Raw genomic sequence first — 19682 nt, 5'->3', positions numbered from 1 at the left:
TCAGTTCACGTGACGCTTGGGCTTAACAATTAGCTCGAAGCTTCCTCGTTCCCTTTCTCAAGCCCAATTGTGCTGAGAAACCGAATGCCTCCAGTAACAACCGCTGACCTCAATCACGACTTCTTCGAGCTCATCGCTTCCATCATCGGAACTTTGCTCGGACTTCTAGCCATCATCACCCTTTGTCGAGGACGACAATCAGTAGCAGCTTGGATAGTCAGGCACTATCAGGCGTTCCAACAAATTCAACAAATTCTACGCAACGTAACCCCCGATCTACCCTTCCATGACATCCCCCCCTCCGCCAGAACGTCCTTCTTCCCGCAAGGGCGACCCGTACCAGAAGCCGGGACTGACGACATGAATTCGGGGAGCCTTCTCGAGGAAGAAGGACCCCAACGAAGCAGCCGAGACCGCCACCCTGCTCTCACAGGGTTCCGGAACCCGTGGACGACGAACGTCCCTCAGGAGCCCGCCCCGGTCTCCAACTACGTCACTCCGGCCAACTCCCCCGAGCATTCCGCCTCCCCAGTCCCCTCAGGGGTTGGAAACCATGCTCGGGACTCCCTTGATGCCACTCGGATGGCTGCGGGACCCCGCGAAAGTCCCCACACCCCCCAGAACCCCCCCGAAACCCCCACCGAGCCAGATTCTGCCTCCAGCCCATCCGTCAGCAGGCTGGGCGTCAACAACCCACGAGGAAGGGACATTCATCCCGACTACGACAATGCAGACATTGCCATCTCCGCAGCAGGGGATCCATACCGACACCTCCACGTGGGGAGCGAGCCCGAGGTTGGAACCGCCTCCAAAAGGGGAAGGGCCGCTACAAGAAGGATTATACAGAGGATATTTCCGGAGTGGGACCTCAACATCCCCTTCGACTATGATGAAGCAGTCAGACAGCAGCAGCAGAACCACGAGCGAGACGAAGAAATTAGGCGGACTCAGGAGGAACTTGCCGACTACGTCCGGGAAGAGGCCTGAGAGCGGTATGAAGCCGCAGAGTACGACCGACAAGGACGAGCACAGAGAAGAAGAGAGGAGATCGAAAGAATGGGGTCGGCCTCCCCTAGGGAGTATGAGCTCCGTACCGACTCCGGGTCCCCCTTCAGAGAGCCTGACTCAGAAGACGACCCATGGACGGGACCTGCCAGCGTCATCAGCTGGAACGAGGCTATCAGATGAGGAAGGGCAGAGGAACCCTGAACCGTCGATCTTGAATATCCCGCCCGCACCGACACCATCTCATCAGACGCCGATTCCATCCTCGGAGCCTATGGGCTCTGAGTACCTGACAATGCCCACGTCTCCGACAGGGCTCTCCAGCGGTTCCTGGGAAGCAGGGTCGCTCGACAATTCCTCAATCCCGAGTTCCAGCGACTCTTCGGCCGCTATAGCCGAGAACTGGAGGAGACGAGAGCGCGCGGAGGGACGCGCTATAGTCGGCTCAGAAGCCCTCCCATCGCCCGGACCAGTGACCGAGGGGACGACGGGCCTAGTACCCAAATCAACGGAAGGGTCCCCAACGACCCTTCATCCTCTCGTACCATCCATCTATGACCAGCCCGTCAGTTCCCTCCTCGAGGGAGAGGACAGCGGGGACGAGGGCGACGACGAGGACGACGAGGACAGTGATGACCCATATCGGCGACGACTAGAACGAGCAGGAGAAGATACGGACGAAGAAGCACTGCGAGAAGAAATTGAGAGAGCCAGGGGCAAAGAGTATCAGGAATTGTACGAGCAGGGGAGGAATTACTTATGGCAGGACGCACGCTGGCAAGCGACGTCCTTAGGACTTGAATATAGGTATGCGGCAGATACTGAAAAAGAAAAAATTCTACAGTATGCCGCGATGGAATACGCATGGAGGGAATATGGGCGACGGCACCCAGAAGACCCCCTCATGCCGATACCCCCGTATCGGCCCGACAAACCAAAGATACCGGCACCAATGCCGCGTACCCCCCCCGTCCCACCAAAACGGGCCGTATATGTCGCTCCCTCTATTCAGAGCTGGGCCGATGACAATCCGTCAATCCGAAGTACGGCTTCACGGCTCATCCGCACAAGAAATCGACCGGCATGGCAAGCCGCTCAAACCCGAAACCCTTGGACCGGCAAAGGCAGTCGGCTCCTCGGCGGACAACCTCCCCCGGATCAAGCAGAGTCAAGTGGAAAGGACCCAATTCGGGATGACCCCGAGGCGGCCCGTCTTGGGTTTACGGTACGAGACGGGGTGATCGTCCAGGTAACTGACCCGAAAGGAAGCCCAATCGCTGACGACAATTCCCTGCATTCCTTCCCTGGACCACCCGTGGAATGGAAGCAACCACCATTCGACGGATGGCCCAACCTGATGGGAGCACTCCCGCACAATGCCAACGTCTTACAGTGCCACCCCGACCTTCTTCGGAAGCCACGCCCCTTCAAAGGGGTCTCCGATGACATTGACCGATTCCTAGTAGACTGCGAACAGTACTTCGAAGTTTACGTTGGATACATCGGGACCGACATGAACAAGGTCACCTTTGCCACCTCCTATCTGGAGGACAAGGCCAAGACGTGGTGGATCCTCATTTCCCCAAACTTCCGATCCACCACCAGGGAACATTACCGATATCCCTCGTGGCCGGTCTTCAAACGCATGCTGAACGACAAATTTATTGATCCCGCCGTTCAAGAAGTGCATAAACAGAAGATCAAGGAGTACAAGATGGGGGATAAAGCGGCCACCGATTACTTTGACGAGTTAGAACGACTCGCTAAACTAGCAGGAATCAGGGAAGACATCGCAAACGATGGAAGGATGGTGGAGGCACTCAAACGAGGAGTCCCCTCCTCGTACCTCACAATGATCTCAGCCATGGGCGTCAAAATGTTGATGCCAGTCGGATATGACGAATGGAAGGAACGGATCGTCGAGATGTACAAGGAGCGACAAAGGCAGAAAGCGGAGGCCACGACGCTGCAGGAATATGCGAAAAAGTCAGCCCCGCCAACCCCGAACAAGCCGGGGCAAACTGCCGGAAAACCCTCGGGCTCCTCCTCGACCACCACCACCTCGTATGGCACGCAGAAGACCGGGACCGGTACGACTTACACCGGGGCCGGGAAGCCAATGGACATCGATCGCATGAAGAAGGAAGGGAAATGCTTCAATTGCAGGCAGAAGGGGCACATGGCAAAGGACTGCCCGAAGAAGAAGAGAACCCGGGAAGACATACGGGTGCAAATCGCTGAACTCCAGAAGGAAGAAGAAGACCTCGGAAAGGAAACCAAGATCGAGGAGGTAAAAGGCGAGGCCAGCCAATGAGCGATTCCATTGAACTGGCCAAGAATTCAGATGGTGTGTCAACAACAGCCGCTAGTCGGACTGACAATGTCTCTGTAGCTACATTCATGTCTACTACGCATTCGAATATACCCAGCTTGCTTACAAAACACACCATTGAATCGCAAAAGAAAAACAACACTCAAGCATCCACGGGTCGAACAGGGACAGAGAGTCCCACCACGTGGCTAAAACCATTCGATACCGAATGGACATGGAGGGCCATCAAAGAAGCAAAGGACGGAGCAGCAGCGAAAGCCGTACTCCGAAATTGGATACATCGGACAAGAACAGAAGAAGTGGTGGATGAATTAATCAAAGGGATCAAGGAGGCCGAACGCTACCACGCCCTCGAATGGTTGGATGAACTCCATGGACCCAAAAAATACATCCTACGAGCCAAAACCCCCGGACGGGACTTAACCACGAAGGGGCAAATCGAAGTACTAACTTCCCGAGCCACCCATCAGGTAACCGCCCTGATCGACAGCGGCTGCACAGGGAGTTCAATCAATCGAGCTTTCGTCAACAAGCATCAGCTCCCTACCAGGGCAACGGCGGCGCCAATACCAGTGTATAACGCCGACGGAACAAAGAACCAGGCCAGGTCCATCACCGAGTTCGTCGAACTCAGGTTAACCATCGGAGACCATTCCGAGCGGATCGACCTGGCAGTAACGGATCTCGGAACAAAAGAGCTCTTCCTCGGCCATGATTGGCTAATACGTCATAACCCGCTAATCAATTGGAAGACCGGTCGAATCACCTTTGCCCGGTGCCAATGTAGGAAAATACCATTCGAACTGCCGGATGAGGATCCCGAAGACCGGTGGGATGAAGAAATGGAAGACGGAGAGACCATATTGGCAGTGGACTTGGAAGAGGAAATCCACATACGAGCCGTCCACCATGCAAACGACTTGGCCGCCAAGGCAAATCAAGAGAAGGAAGAGAAGACGTTTGAGGAGATGGTACCCGCGTGGGCCCAGGACTACAAGGACCTATTCGAGAAAGAGAGCTTCGACGAGCTACCCGCCCCGAAGCCCTGGGATCACGCAATCGAGCTGATTCCTAATGCCAACGCCAATTTAGATTGCAAGACCTACCCACTCGGGCATCACGAACAGCAGGAACTTGACAAGTTCCTGGACGAGAACCTGTCAAGCGGCCGAATCCGTCCCTCAAAGTCCCCCATGGCATCCCCCTTCTTCTTCGTTAAGAAGAAAGATGGGAAGCTCCGACCGGTCCAGGACTACCGAAAGCTTAACGAGATGACGATCAAAAATTGGTATCCGTTACCCCTGATCTCGGAGTTAATGGACAAACTCCGAGGTGCCAAGTATTACACAAAACTTGACGTGCGATGGGGATATAACAACGTTCGAATCAAAGAAGGCGACGAGTGGAAGGCCGCGTTCTGCACCAATCGGGGGTTGTTCGAGCCAACGGTCATGTTCTTTGGGCTCACAAACTCCCCCGCCACCTTCCAGTGGATGATGAACGACATCTTTAAAGATCTCATCTCCACCGGGAAGGTAACAATTTACCTTGACGACATCTTAATCATGTCCAAGGCAAAGGAGGAACACCGCAAACTAGTACGAGAGGTACTAGCGCTGATGAGGAAGCACAAACTGTTTCTCAAAGCTGAGAAATGCAAGTTCGAAGTGCTAGAAACGGAGTATCTTGGAGTAATCATCAGCGAAGGGAGCATTCGGATGGACCCGGTAAAGGTCGCAGGAGTCGTTGATTGGCCGGAGCCCGGCAAGAAGAAGGAATTACAATCATTCCTTGGGTTCACAAATTTCTACCGACGATTCATTCGCGACTACAGCAAGGTCGTCCGCCCAATGACTCAGTTGACAGGCAACGCACCCTGGAACTGGGGATTCTCTCAGCAGACCGCCTTCAACGACCTCAAACGGCGACTAACAGAGGATGTCGTACTGGCAGTCCCGACCCAAGAAGGAAGGTTCAGGGTAGAAGCCGACTCGAGTGAGGGGGCAATAGGGGCCGTACTCTCACAAGAACAAAATGGGAAATGGCAACCCGTAGCGTTCCTCTCCAAGGCTCTAACAGTTACGGAACGTAACTACGAGATCTACGACAAGGAACTGCTCGCCATTATGCTCGCCTTAGAGGAATGGCGACATTATCTCATTGGAGCAGAAGAAATATTTGAGGTCTGGACGGACCATCAAAACCTACGATACTTCCGACAGCCACAGAAACTCAATCGGCGCCAAGCCCGCTGGGTAACAGAGCTCAGCCAATATCAGTACACCCTGCATCATAAGGCGGGAACGGCAAACAAAAAGGCCGATCTGCTGAGTCGACGGGTAGACCATGACCAAGGAGGAACCGATAATGAAGGAGTAACGTTACTAAGGCCGGAACACTTCCGAGCCATGATAATGCCGACTGAAGAAGAAATCCACGAACGGATCAAGAGCGCGACGCGGGACACCCACAAATGGGACCAACGGGTAGCCCCGTCCCTCAACCATGAACAAGGAATGGTAAAGGAAGGGGGACTAATCCGCTATGATGGGCGGATCTACATTCCCAGAGATCAACAACTACGCGGCGAAATCATCGCCACCTGTCATGACCACATGACGGCAGGACACCCAGGCATCGCCAAAACCAAAGAGCTAGTGCTACGAGAGTACTGGTGGCCAAAAATGGGGCATGACATAACAGCGTACGTAAAGGCTTGCGAAGCCTGTCAACGAGGGAAATCCTCCACGCAAGCCCGAGCAGCGCCCCTGCACCCCAATGAGATACCTTCCACCCTGTGGACACACATTTCTGTCGATATGATCACTGGCCTACCCGAATGCAACGGCTATGACGCCATCCTCATCATAGTGGACCGATTCTCAAAGGCGATCATTCCAGTCGCATGCTCAACGGAATTGACTTCCGAAGGGTGGGTGAAAATCCTACGAGACGAAGTGTATGCAAAGCATGGAATGCCCCAAGTCATCATCTCAGACAGGGATCCTCAATTTGTTTCCAAATTCATTACCGACTTATACCGACTCCTAAACATCAAGCAAAACGCGTCCACCGCCTATCACCCCCAAACAGACGGACAAACGGAACGCGTCAACCAGGAAATCGAAAAATACCTCCGCCTCTTCATTAACTACCGACAGGATGATTGGACCGAATGGCTGGCGCTTGCAGGCTTCCAACATAACAACCGGGTACACTCTGCGACGGGAAAAACCCCATTCTTCGTAAACCACGGTCGACACCCATATATCACCCAGACAAGTCGCCTCCGAACGACTACACCCGCATCGTCCGACTTTGTAACCGAGATGGAAAAAATTCACAACGAGACAAAGGCAGCGTTGGAAAAGGCTGCAACAACAATGAAGAAAACCTACGACAAACACCGACGTCCTAGCCATACCTACCAGCCAAATGATAGAGTATGGCTGGACACAACGAACCTTCATTTGCCACGACCAAAGAAGAAGCTGGACGACAAGCGCACAGGCCCTTTTACGATCATTAAAGCTATCGGACCAAGCGCATATAAATTGCGCTTGCCACAAACTTGGAAGATCCATGACGTATTCAACGAAACGCTATTAAACCCATACATCGTACCGGCCTTCCCCAACCAACAACGCCCACCTCCCCCGCCGCCAGACTTGATCGACGAAGAAGAACACTTCGAAATCGATCAAGTTCTGGACCACAAACTCCGCCGGACTAAAGCGAAAGGCGGGGGAATGACTACGACGGTTGACTACCTCGTTAGTTGGAAGGGGTACGGACCCGAATCAAACCAATGGGTCAACGAAAAATATATGGATGCAGACAGGGCCATACATGACTATGAATTATCCCTTAATTAAACCATCGGGACGATGGTCTTAACGAGGGGGTAATGTTACGATTTTTCCTTTCTCTCCGCTCTTTGACCCCTATTTATGCTTAGTCATAGCACAAGACCATGGGAAAAGGCTTAGTAAGCACAACTGAACCGCCTAGATACAACGATGCCGACGACGCACAATTACCCTTTTATGTACAACAACGATGCTCAAGGACAACGAGCACCATAGACACAGAACGACACAATAAGTAGTTATATTCTTAGCGATACTTGTACAGTATTTAAGACTGACAGCTCTCGCTGGTATACCCCAGCTTCGAGCTAAAGTTTATACACACCATTTTACCTCGAGTCTATATCTGACCTTGAGTCACACCGTTCGGATATACATATAGTGAACTCAGGTGATTCCTCGAAGTGCGAAGGAACACCTGTTTATCACGTGTGTCAGTTCACGTGACGCTTGGGCTTAACAGCTATGGCAGCTCCAATTCCAGTCTACAATGCTGACAGAACAAAAAACCAGGCTGGCTCAATTACTGAATTCATAGAGCTTAGGCTCATGATCAGTGATCACTCTGAATAAATTGACCTGATGGTCACAGATCTCAGAACCAAGGAAATCTTCCTTGGTCATAATTGGCTTATATGTCATAATCCACTGATCACCTGAAAAACTGAGTGAATCACATTCACAAGGTGTCAGTGCCAGAAAATCCTATTTGAACTCCCTGATGAAGATCCAGAGGATCGATGGGATGAAGAGATGGAGGATGGGGAGACAATCCTGGCTGTTGACATTCAACATGAACTGCACATTCATGCAGTACACCATACCAATGATTTGGCTGCCAAAGCTAATGAGCAGAAAAAGGAGAAGACCTTTGAGGAGATGGTACCTGAATGAGCACATGACTTCAGGGACCTGTTCAAGAAGGAGAGCTTTGATGAGTTGCCAAAACTAAAACTATGGGACCATGTGATTGAATTAATCCCAAATGTGAATGCCAATCTAGACTGCAAAACATACCTGCTAGAAAACAATGAGCAGCAGGAACTTGACAAGTTTCTAGATGAAAACTTGTCAAGCAGATGCATCAGACCCTCAAAATCTCTTATAGCATCACCATTCTTCTTTGTCAAAAAGAAAGATGGCAAACTTTGACTGGTCCAAGACTATTGAAAGCTTAATGAAATGATGATCAAGAATTGGTATCTGCTCCTGTTAATCTCAGAGTTAATGGACAAACTCTGAGGTGTGAAATATTACACCAAGCTCGACATCCAGTAGAGATATAACAATGTTCACATCAAAGAGGGAGATGAATGAAAGATGGCATTCAGGACAAACCAGGGACTGTTCATGCTGATGGTCATGTTCTTTGGACTCACTAACTCCTCAGCAATGTTCCAGTGGATGATGAATGACATCTTTAAGAATCTCATTGCCACTGAAAAAGTCACTATCTACCTCAATGATATTTTAATCATGTCAAAGACCAAGAAGGAGTATAGGAAGCTGGTATGACAGGTACTAGCCCTTATGAGGAAATATAAGTTGTTCCTCAAGGCCAAAAAATATGAGTTCAAAGTACTCAAAACCGAGTACCTCAGGGTCATCATTAGTGAGAGAAGTATTCAGATGAATCCCATCAAGGTAGCAGAAGTAACCAAATGGCCAGAACCAGTTAAGAAAAGGGAATTACAATCATTCCTTGGGTTTACCAACTTCTACCAATGATTTATCCAAGACTACAGCAAGATCATCTGACCCATGACACAACTGACTGGCAATGCCCTCTAGACATGGGGCTCCTCTCAACAAGCTGCTTTTGATGATCTGAAAAGATGGTTAGCCAAGAATATCATACTTGCCATCCCCATGCAGGAAGAAAAGTTCAGAGTTGAAGCAGACTCAAGTGAGAGAGCAATCAGTGCCATCCTATCTCAGAAACAAGACAAGAAATGGTGCCCTGTCACATTTTTATCCAAGGCACTCACAATCACTGAGTGAAATTACAAGATTTATGACAAGGAACTCCTTGCCATTATGCTCACCTTGGAAGAATAGCAGCATTATCTCATTGGAGCAATGAAAGTTTTTGAGATCTGGACCAATCATTAAAACTTATGATACTTTTGGCAACTGCAAAAGTTGAACTGCCAGCAAGTCAGATGGGTCACTGAACTCAGTCAGTACCAGTACACACTCTATTACAAAGCCAGTGTGACAAACAAAAAGGCCGATCTCTTAAGCTGACAGGCAGATCATGATCAGAGAGGGACCAATAATGAGGGAGTGACATTGTTAAGGTCCAAACATTTCAGAGCCATGATAATGCCAACAGAAGAAGAGATCCATGAATGCATCAAAAGTGTGACTCAGAACAACCACAAGTGGGACCAATGAGTAGCCCCATCTCTCAATCATGAGTGGGGAATGACAAAGGAGGAAGGATTAATCTGCTACAATGGGCAAATCTATATCCTGTGGAATCAGGCATTACATGGTGAGATCATAGCCACCTGCCATGATCACACCACAGCTGGTCACTCTGGTATAGCCAAGATGAAGGAACTAGTACTACAGGAATATTGGTGGCCCAAAATGGGGAATGATATTGCTGCATATATCAAAGCATGCAAAGTCTGCCAATGTGGCAAGTCATCAACTCAGGCTCAAGCTGCACTGCTTCATCCAAATGAAGTTCTGTCATCACTCTGGACCCACATCTCAGTTGACATGATCACTAGACTCCCTGATTGCAATGGCTATGATACAATCCTCATCATTGTTGATCAGTTCTCAAAATCTATTATCTCTATTGCTTGTTCTACTGAATTGACCTCTGAAGGATGGGCAAAAATCTTATGAGATAAAGTTTATGCCAAGTATGGCATGCCACAGATGATCATCTCTGATTGAGGACCTCAATTTGTCTCAAAGTTCCTTGATGATCTCTATCATCTTCTTTCCATTAAATGCAATGCATCTACTGCTTATCACCCCCAAACTGATGGGCAAATGGAGCACATAAACCAAAAAGTGGAAAAGTATTTTCACCTCTTCATAAACTATCAGCAAGATGACTGAGTGAAATAGCTAGCTCTTGCTGCCTTCCAGCACAATAACCAGGTACATTCAGCAATGGGAAAAATCCTATTTTTTGTTAACTATAGTTGACACCTCAACATTGCACAAACTGAATGACATCAAATGACCACTCCCACCTCTGGTGATTTTGCAGCTACCATGATGAAAATCCACAAAGAAACTGAGGCTGCTCTCGAAAAGGCAGCCAAAACCATAAAAATCCAGTACAACAAACACCATTGGCCAGCCCATAATTATGCCATCAATGACAAGGTCTGGTTGGACACCACCAACCTCCACCTGCCACAACCCAAGCACAAGTTAGCAGACAAGCACACTGGCCCCTTCACTATAATCTCAAAAGTGGGGGCTAGCACTTACAAACTCTGACTACCCAATACCTGGAAGGTTCACAATGTCTTCAATGAGACAATCCTGACTCTCTACATCTCACCCACGTTCTCTAACCAGGAACGACTGCCACCACCACCCTTGGACCTCATCAACAATGAAGAACACTATAAAGTTGACCAAGTTTTAAATCATAAACTATGAAAAGTCAAGGCAAAAGGGGAAGAGATGATGACCACAGTTGATTATCTAGTCAGCTGAAAGGGTTATGGACTGGAATCCAATCAGTGGGTAAACGAGAAGCTGATAAATGCCAATGAGACTATACATAACTATGAATTATCCCTAAATTAAGCCATTGGAACGATGGTCTTAAGGCAGGGGTAATGTTACAATTTTCTACTCTTTTCTTCATCTGACCTCTATTTTATGCTTAGTCAGGGCACCAAAACAAGCACTTAGGACTGTGGGACAAGGCTTAATCATCACAACTAACCAAGTCTGTCATTGTCCTTTGATACAACAGTGTTACTCAATGACACACAAACAGCTTTTTATGTATGGTAATGACACTCCAAGACAATAAGTGCAGAGATAGAGAGAAATACAATAAGTAGGTAGTATTATTAGCAAATCATGTTCAGTATTTAAGGAGCTCACTCTTGCTGGTAAAACCCCAGCTTCGAGCTAAAGTTTATTCTTACCATTTCATCTCGAGCAAATTGTGAATGCTTTAACTGCATTACAACCAGTATCACTGAACTTGACTGTTATACCCAAACATGAGGTAGCAATCATTTATCATATATTACTAGTCACATGCAACTTGGACCTAACAAAAACTCAAATCACTTTTATTATAATCATATCTTATCTCCAATAATGAGTGGTGTCTTTGTATAACTCACTAGTAATGAATAAACATTCTTTGAACAATGCTTCTCTTGATTATTAAATCTGCAGAGTGCTTCTACCATACTCAAAATGCCTGAATTCAATATATTAGTGATAAGTGTAGAGTTTGGGAGGTTTTAGTGTTGATTGAAGTTCATTGCCACCCACTAGTCCTTTTTCCACTTGCTGTTACTGAGCATATCAGTGGCCATGTTGCTTTGTACTCTTCATCTCATTTCTTTGATACTAGTGTTTTTGTCTGTTTTTCAGAGATGTATGATTGGCATTTTAGTGGAATGCAGGACAGATTGATAGACATACCTTCAACAGCATTTATTTATATCATTTTGACTATTGCTTGGTAATTGAGATGATCAAGCTATTTGTGCCAGATTTCAAGGTCCAGTTCATATTTTATCACAATCATCACATGCTCTATCTCAGGTGATAAGAGGTTGAGATTGTATAGGGTTTATTTGGGACTAAGGGTTTCTCAAGTAATAATAGCACCAGTATTCTTACATGATAGCCAGTATGATGTGTCATCCAAATGAGCAGTGATTTGTAAATAGGCTAAAGCTGAGATTGACATCAGATGAACAGTCACATTTGGAATGTATAAGACATTCTCAAGAAGGATATTGATACCACAAGCATTCCATATCTTCACTGTACCAATGCTAAGAGCTACAATGGATGAGTTGCCAACACTGCATATGATTTTGGGAGGAATTGCCTTTAGGATCAGGAAGTCAGACTGTCTGATGTAATGTGGGTGGTAGCCAGAGTGTCCAGAAAGTATGAGTAGTCTTCTATTAAAAGACTGATATGAAAAATTTGGTCAAGTGATGCTACAGTCACTATGGAAATGTCAATTTCTCTCCTTCTTTCAGTCTAGTTAACAGTAGTGGTAGCCTCATTTTTCAAAAGTGAGCCAGCCTTCATAATCCATTGCTTCAATAGCTGAGATTAGAGATAACAATTGAAAAAAGATGAGAGTGATGATATCTGAAGCAAGAGCAGTGAATTCTGCCTTCTCAGAGGATTCAGAGATAGAGATGAGGGTGACAGAGCCAACACTCACATCAAATAGGTATGCTTTCTCAGTATTATCTTTTATGATTGATAGCATAGCTTTTTTTTAATCTTATCTCTAGTTCTCTTTTTCTCCTGGTCATATCTTTTAGCTGTCCTAGACTTCTCAATTGTCTTGCCCTCCATACTACCTCCTTCTGCCACACAATAGGGTATCATATGGCTGTTCAGAGTTGAGCACTTGGGGTTGATACAAGTGTTTGTGCCCACCACTATATTGCATCCATGAGACTGAGCATTTGTGGTGGTTGTTGCTGAGAGAGCAGTGTTGAACAGTTGCTGTTGAATATCTAGATTCCTATGAATATCAGATAATATGATAGGATTAGCTTTTGTGGATTGATTGATAGGTTGGATGATGGAAGTCTGGATAGAGGCAAGTTCTCCAGAGAGAGAGAGTTGAGCATAAGAATACATAAGAATAAGTCAGGAGTCAGAGATTACATGTTCTGAATTTGCATGTTGAGCTTGATGAGTTTGACAGTAGTTACAGCAAGGTGTTCAGATCAGGAATAGTGAATATAAAGTGCCTCTTGAATTAAGTTGATCTGCACAATCAGTCCCTCTTGTTCATGACACATCTTGAGTGTCTCATGCTATCTTCAATGGCTTATATCCAGACAAGAGGTTCTTCTCTGCTTTAACAGCTTTCAGATTCATGAAGACATAAATAGTACAATCATTGGTTTGCCAATTCATGTGTGCATGCAGCTCAAGTGATTTATCAGGGTAAAGAAGACAATCAAGTAGATGCTCATCAATGTCTCCAGACATTGCTAAACAATTGAGTACATCATCACTCTATTCTTGCCAATTATTGATTTTCTTGTTGAGGTTTATGGCAATAAATAGTGAGCTTTGAATGGTGACAACTGATATAAAGGGTTTTGTGGCATTGGTGGGTAATAGAGAAACAGGAGAAGGAGCAGTCATAGTGCTGAGGGTTGTGGTTTCAGTAGGGTTTGTTATGGTAGCTCAATGGCTTGCACACTGATAGTCCAAAATGCAAAGAAAAGTTCATATTTGCATGTCAAATTGAGTCATAATCAGATTCAAATAGTAACTTCTTGGCTTATAGCTCAAAGAAAAAAACATCCATAACCTGTTAGAATCTGAACCTGTAAGAAGAGTAACTATGACATTGTAAATAAAGTAAATCAAAAGGAATAGTAAATGCCTTACCTTAGTCTTGACATGATGGTGCATAAACAGACTGAGGAAAGAAGTAGAACAAGAGGCTACACTATTTAAATAGTGGCAGGACAAAGGAAGGTCTTTGATGTTTACTGAGAACACAATAAGATCCCAACAAATGTGAGTAATATTATCCAGATTCACAATGTTTAAAATAGGTCAGATGGGCGCTTTGACTGCATGGCTCGCCATGAGGGAACAACATCTTTTCCCATGCTGTCCTTCCTTTTTCCGTGATTCCAATACATCCATAAAGCTCGGGTCCATTCTATTTCTTCCATGCCCAGCTAGCTCAACAGGATAGAGCAGCAGAGATCAAAGGTAGATGATTCTTGGGACGATCGGCTGCTATTGAGTAGCTGATCTTTCTACAAGGGAAGAATCTGCCTCTTCTGAAGATGTGGGTTCAAATCCCAAGCTGGGCGTAATGGTAATCCGACTTTTTTCAATAGTCCTATATATATATAGGACACATCCTGGGTCAATTTTTCACAATCTTCAAATGTATCTTTCATCTGGTAGTGTTAAAATACCACCCTCATCGGGTTTCAAGGGCAAATTAACATAACTTCCCGAGACTTTGACTCCCCTGCTGAAGCATACTATTAATAACTTTATTCCTCCAGGACTACTGCACATCGCTTTCATAAACATAGCTTCCTTCCTTCTGCAGAAGCATATATATGCTATTTGTTCCAAAGGCACATGATGACTTTATCCTTCCAGACTGCGCGCTCTTCTCGCGCCGGGACTGAGATACTTAGTATCTACAATGTTCTTCAGCATGAACAATTGCTCGCGTGTGCAAAGTTTACGAGGCGGCTAAATACGGAACCTGGTCATTTTCAGTACGGGCCTCTGGTGATGCGCTCGACTGTCTCTGCTGACGTCTCTGGAGTAGGTGGAAACATCAGCGCTTTGTATGTGATTCCTTATCACGTATCTATCGACGGTTAATCTCAACTTCAGGTTTGCATCACATTCTCTCGCCACCCATTCCCCCGCTGCCAGTAGATTGCAGAGACAGGCTTCTTTCCTTGGCAACATAGCTTCTGCTGCAGTAGCACAGACATAAGTATTATGATCCAGCCTTGTGTGGAGTAATGAAAAATTCACGACATTCAAAATAGGTCGGGCGGGCACTTTGTTGTAGGCTCATCACGCGGGATCCACAGCTTTTCCCATGTCATCTTTCCTTCTTCCATGATTCTAAAATATCCACAAACCTCATGTCCGTTCATCTGCTTCTGTGTCCCTCTAGCTCAACAGGATAGAGCATCAGAGATACATGGAACTAGATTCCTGTGCAATGTAGCTTTAGGAGAATCGCTCCTTGCGCAGAGAATAGAATCTACTTCTTCTGAGGTTGTGAGTTCGAGCCTCGCGCGGGGTGTAATAATTGACCATCGTTTTTCACATCCTTGCAATGGACCAATGCATAATAACCAACCCGCCCACCAGACATCGACATCTTTCGGGTTTCAAGGGCAACGTAACATAACTTCCCGAGACGTTGGCTCTCCCAAATCATGCTATTGATGACCTTATTCCTGCGGGACCGCTGCACATCACTTTACTAGTAAGGGTGCGTTCTTCTCGCGGTGGGAGAGCCACTTTCGATCACTTTCGGCACGATCAATCGCCCGGATACGCAGAGATAGCGAAACGCCTAGGCAACTAGATACGGACGAACGACCTTTAAAGTTTAGATGTATCTCTTTCTTATAGGGCATAGGGCTTTAGCTTCGCGATCGCGATGTAAGACAGTAAGTTTGATATCCAATCCGTCGTTTTGGTACTTGCGAAACTCTTTGATATGTTCCTGAGTCAATCCCCAACTCAAGTCCTTCCCTGGCCCTGATATATCCAGGGCGACGGCCGACAAGATCCTAGTATTCCATCTCACAGATACCATGTCAAAGAAAACATGATCAACGAAAGAACAGGGCTTTTTTATGAGGAGATCATCGATAGTGATATGAAGATTCCCGAGGAGAGGAAAAAAGCTTTGCTGAGTAGAGGGATGGGAAGCCAAGAGGTCAATGAGGGCTTTGAATATGCGATCATAGCCGGTGGCCCAGCTTTGTGTGGAAAGTTTGAGAGTGTTGATGTGTGGGGTGCAATGGAGAATCTCAAAAATAATGTCAGTGAAGATGACATCGACGAGCTCAAGTGATACGCGAGAATATTGTGAGCGCTGGAGGAAGCTCAAAAGACCTGGAAGAGCGTCATCAGGACAAAATTCATCCCCGCTAGGAACGAAAAAGAAATAACTTTGTGATTAGGGGCGATGGTGGAGAGATCCCACCGCCACGACTGAGCAATAGCGAGCTGATAGATCGTACTCTTCACCTCGAGAGGATACCTGTCATTAAGGGATAACTCCAGGTCCAGGGCAAGGCAGGAAGAGCGCTTCAATGCTACCTTGAATCTAGACACGGGATCCTTCACGACTCCAGCATCGGCAAGTGATATATGTTTCCACAAAGTCGGCGTGTTGTTGGCAATTTGCCTCCAGGACGAGCATATTTGCCCAAGCTTCCAGGGGCCCCTCTGGTAGTCATTAACACCAAGACGCTTGAAGTAAGAACCGCGGTCGAGAACACACATATGAAATATGTAAATGAGAATTTCAACAAAAAGTCGGTCGATAGGAGCTGGTCTTTGCTCTTCGATGAACGACATGTCGGATGGGGACATCGCGCCGGTAAGTGGATCGTATACACCTGCCAGGAAACAATGATCTATGGTGGAGCACGAAACGGGACAGATACAGCCATCCGGTGATAGAAAAGGAACTGTTATATCATAGCTTCAATGTTAAGGACATATAGAAGATTTTTGTTCAAAGCACGTACTGGTAAAGAAATGTCGCGTTTCAGTAAAAATCCAACAACGGCGAATGCCGAGTCAATTTGAATTTAAATTGAATTTGTCGGCTGCTGTTACTCGTTTGTATGTATTTCCCGTTTTCTGGACAATTTATCGCTTCCATATAAGCATGATTGTCTCTTGTAAATATAGGCCAACAGAAGAAGTAACGATCTGCGACTGACTCCAGCTAACAATTAACATCCTTTATCCCATTTACAGCCGAACGACTCGGTGAGCAGCATGAATGAAGCGAAGTTGGCACCCCAATCTCCGAAGGCAAAGTGTACTGAAAGGTACCGAAACCTCGATAGAATACCGGGGGAAAAAATCATTACTGCTATGAAGGAGGTGGCATAAAGAGGTCAACAGAGCAGGGAGCCCCAGTAAAGACCAGGTCTCAGCCAACGTTTACTCCTCTACATATATAACTGCAAATTTTCATCAATATCATAATCCAGCCTTGCGAAAGGTGCATAAAACAACCGACATTCAAGATAGTAGGCCATGAGAGATATCAAATCGACTATCATCAAAGTCGCCGTCAGAATAGCGGCAACTGAAACGGACACCATCTCTCCCTTTCAACGCCGAGAACTGTTCCCCGATAGTTTGCGACGTCATCCCGCCGTCGTCCGTAAGCCCGCGGTCAGTGGAATAGATCAACTCGACCTCCAGATGCTGGAATCGCGGAAAGCACGGACTTGAAAGTGATGCGTCCAAAACCCTCCATAGGCTATGGGTGGCGCAGCTCTCCAAGTTTGGATAGAGACGCAAGGTGAGCTCCTCGAGTGCGAGCTGCCCATCGAGGAGGACGCATCTCCTCACTCCCCGCTCGAATTCATCCATGTCAGTGTATCGAAAGTTTGGTGGTAGGAAGGTCGTGATGGAGAGGTGCGGGAGATTAAAGAGGTTGAAATCGAGGATATCGAGGATATCGCACAAGTTCACTGTTTCCAATCGTCAGCGCATCGCAAAAAAAAAAGAACAGAGTAGCAGGGTACATACGCTGGGTATTGTAAATCAAGTGGAGACAATCAAGCGAGTCGTTCAAGAATCTTTTCGCTCTCAAGAGGTCATCCCCGTCCCACAGACTAACGCCACACCGACGTAAATTGCGAGAAGGTACGATATCTCTGTGATCGATTAGCTTCCTAAACGCACCGGTTCGAGTATAGCTCGATGCGTGGAAATAAAAATTCTCCAGACGACAGCTGCGGCCCTTATTATCCCGCTGTGCCGGGTATATCCCCATGTTTTCTTCATAATCCAAGTCTTTGATCATGAGCGAGCGGAGCTCAGGAAGGGCCGCCAGGAAGTCGAAAAACGCCGCAGAGCTTTGAAACGTGACATCTGCGAACCTGAGCGATATGATGGTACGCTTGTGAAATCTCAGCGCATTGAGCACCCTGCTTCGCCTAGGCTGGAACCCAAAGGCCAGCTCCACGTGGCGGAGATTGCACATAGCTGTGAGAAGCGTGCATAAGATCTTATCATGACCATCTCCCGAACTCAACACAACAGAGTGGATCATCAGCATGATTTCGGGAGATCCTTTGAAGACGCGATCGTGGAATTCGTTCCACGAGTGATGTCCATCGGAGGCCAGGACGATAGAGGAAAAGAGGTGTTTTCTACACCGAGAGAGGAAAGAACGGCAAACGAGGGAACAGCAGGACAGGTTTCTGTGGCGATGGGAGGATGGGGAACTAAATTGCAATTCATCGATGATCGTGTCAATGATTTCCTGAGGGAAGAAAAGGGCCATTACGGAGGGGGGATGCCTAAAAATGGAAAGGCACTAGAATGTCAGAAAGATGGCAAGAGCCAAGGGGAAGATGGTGTACCTTTACAGTGACTGCTCGGTAGGTATAGTAAGAGACGTCAGTCGTTTGGAAGGGGGGATTTGGGTCAGCTGCTGGTGGGTTAAGGCTTGGAACCCTAATAAACGTTAGACGAGATGCCCGCGAACAAGGCTGGTTAGTGCTAAGCGCCCCGCTCTCGCCCATCTTATCTCCGGAACGGTATTTGTGTCCTCTAAAGTCCTTGTAATGCATTTAAACTAAATAAGCAAAGATCCCTATCAATCAGCGCAAAAATCGGAAACAGCACACCGGAATCAATATAATTACAAGCACTTTAACTTATCTATACATTTATCGGTCAGCATCAAGGGGCACGGTTGGGTACGGGCTGTATTCATCAAACGTGACTCATACACTAAAGGAATTTGCTTAAAAGCTTCAAAACACTGCAGAATGATGCGCCTATTTTCCAAGCACACATTGTGAAGCCGATCTCCATCCAGCGCTGGTGTATAACACGATTGAGTTCATCCATAGTCTAGCCAAACCAAGGAGATACGAGGCGAAATCATCGACAGCCGCTTCCTTTCGTGCATCTGGGGGAAATAGCCGCGTGGTGTTGTCCAAGTAAGTGAAGAAGAGTCGAGTGGACTTGGTTATTGGTCCAGGAGGCATGTCGAGATTGTTGAGAATGATAGGATCTACGGCGGGTGCATGCAAAGTGGGATTTCCAAAAAAAAGTGGCTACGTCCTCGTTTACATTGTCATTGATAGTGATGTTAAACGCATCTAGCTTGTACTCCGTCCAGTCGCTCGCACATTTCGCGGAACGTATGAGGTTGGCCATGATGGCTTCAAAAATAAGCTGCGTTTGATTGCACGTGTGGTTTAGGGCTCCAACCGTTTTGCTTAGCAAGGTCTGGTCTCTCTTGGCCGATACCTCCCATGACTCGCTATATAATATCGTAACTTTGTTCACCAGCTCTAACATGGTTCCGACATCCAGTCGAGCTTCGCGCTGCTTACTGTCTTCATTTATTTCGCAAACTGGATCTTTCAGGTTAACTCAGGAGCCCTTGCCGGAATTTATTATACTTTCTAACGACATACATCTTTCTAATCTACCCTACCTCGCTCGCTTCAATCATTATCCCTTGCCTCCCGCTCCCACTGTACATGGATTTC

General features: G+C 46.9%; 5 protein-coding genes and 1 non-coding gene across 6 annotated transcripts; 3 read left to right on the top strand and 3 right to left on the bottom strand.

The window, feature by feature from the left end:
- The first annotated feature begins 14102 nt into the window (after positions 1 to 14102).
- BT62DRAFT_t25 lies at positions 14103 to 14246 on the top strand. The gene has a single exon. It is a non-coding gene; the product is annotated as a tRNA-OTHER (tRNA).
- A 612-nt stretch (positions 14247 to 14858) lies between these two features.
- Positions 14859 to 15443, top strand: BT62DRAFT_265714 (uncharacterized protein). The gene is made up of 2 exons (XM_043180295.1): positions 14859 to 14896; positions 14952 to 15443. The coding sequence occupies exon 2, from the start codon at positions 15025 to 15027 to the stop codon at positions 15358 to 15360; it is 336 nt and encodes a 111-aa protein (XP_043045294.1). The 5' UTR covers positions 14859 to 14896; positions 14952 to 15024; the 3' UTR covers positions 15361 to 15443.
- Positions 15444 to 15526: 83 nt separating this feature from the next.
- Positions 15527 to 16001, bottom strand: BT62DRAFT_925973 (uncharacterized protein; the record flags this gene model as incomplete). Its single annotated transcript, XM_043184926.1, is given in 2 exon segments — positions 15527 to 15776; positions 15791 to 16001. The coding sequence occupies 1 exon segment, from the start codon at positions 15734 to 15736 to the stop codon at positions 15527 to 15529; it is 210 nt and encodes a 69-aa protein (XP_043045293.1). The 5' UTR covers positions 15737 to 15776; positions 15791 to 16001.
- Positions 15741 to 16281, top strand: BT62DRAFT_925972 (uncharacterized protein). The gene is made up of 2 exons (XM_043184925.1): positions 15741 to 16038; positions 16096 to 16281. Exon 1 carries the CDS (start codon positions 15749 to 15751, stop codon positions 15995 to 15997), a length of 249 nt encoding a protein of 82 aa, XP_043045292.1. The 5' UTR covers positions 15741 to 15748; the 3' UTR covers positions 15998 to 16038; positions 16096 to 16281.
- Positions 16282 to 16755: 474 nt separating this feature from the next.
- Positions 16756 to 18722, bottom strand: BT62DRAFT_925971 (uncharacterized protein). Its single transcript, XM_043184924.1, has 3 exons — positions 18540 to 18722; positions 17701 to 18476; positions 16756 to 17642 (listed from the first exon to the last, which is right to left on the bottom strand). The coding sequence occupies exons 2-3, from the start codon at positions 18458 to 18460 to the stop codon at positions 17185 to 17187; spliced, it is 1218 nt and encodes a 405-aa protein (XP_043045291.1). The 5' UTR covers positions 18461 to 18476; positions 18540 to 18722; the 3' UTR covers positions 16756 to 17184.
- Positions 18723 to 18837: 115 nt separating this feature from the next.
- Positions 18838 to 19675, bottom strand: BT62DRAFT_925970 (uncharacterized protein). Its single transcript, XM_043184923.1, has 3 exons — positions 19291 to 19675; positions 18934 to 19237; positions 18838 to 18878 (listed from the first exon to the last, which is right to left on the bottom strand). Exons 1-2 carry the CDS (start codon positions 19316 to 19318, stop codon positions 18960 to 18962), a joined length of 306 nt encoding a protein of 101 aa, XP_043045290.1. The 5' UTR covers positions 19319 to 19675; the 3' UTR covers positions 18838 to 18878; positions 18934 to 18959.
- Positions 19676 to 19682: the final 7 nt, after the last annotated feature.

Source organism: Guyanagaster necrorhizus (genome assembly GCF_019112545.1).
Source record: "Guyanagaster necrorhizus MCA 3950 unplaced genomic scaffold BT62scaffold_2, whole genome shotgun sequence".
Lineage (NCBI taxonomy): Eukaryota > Fungi > Basidiomycota > Agaricomycetes > Agaricales > Physalacriaceae > Guyanagaster > Guyanagaster necrorhizus.
This window is presented reverse-complemented; position numbering and strand designations above follow the sequence as displayed.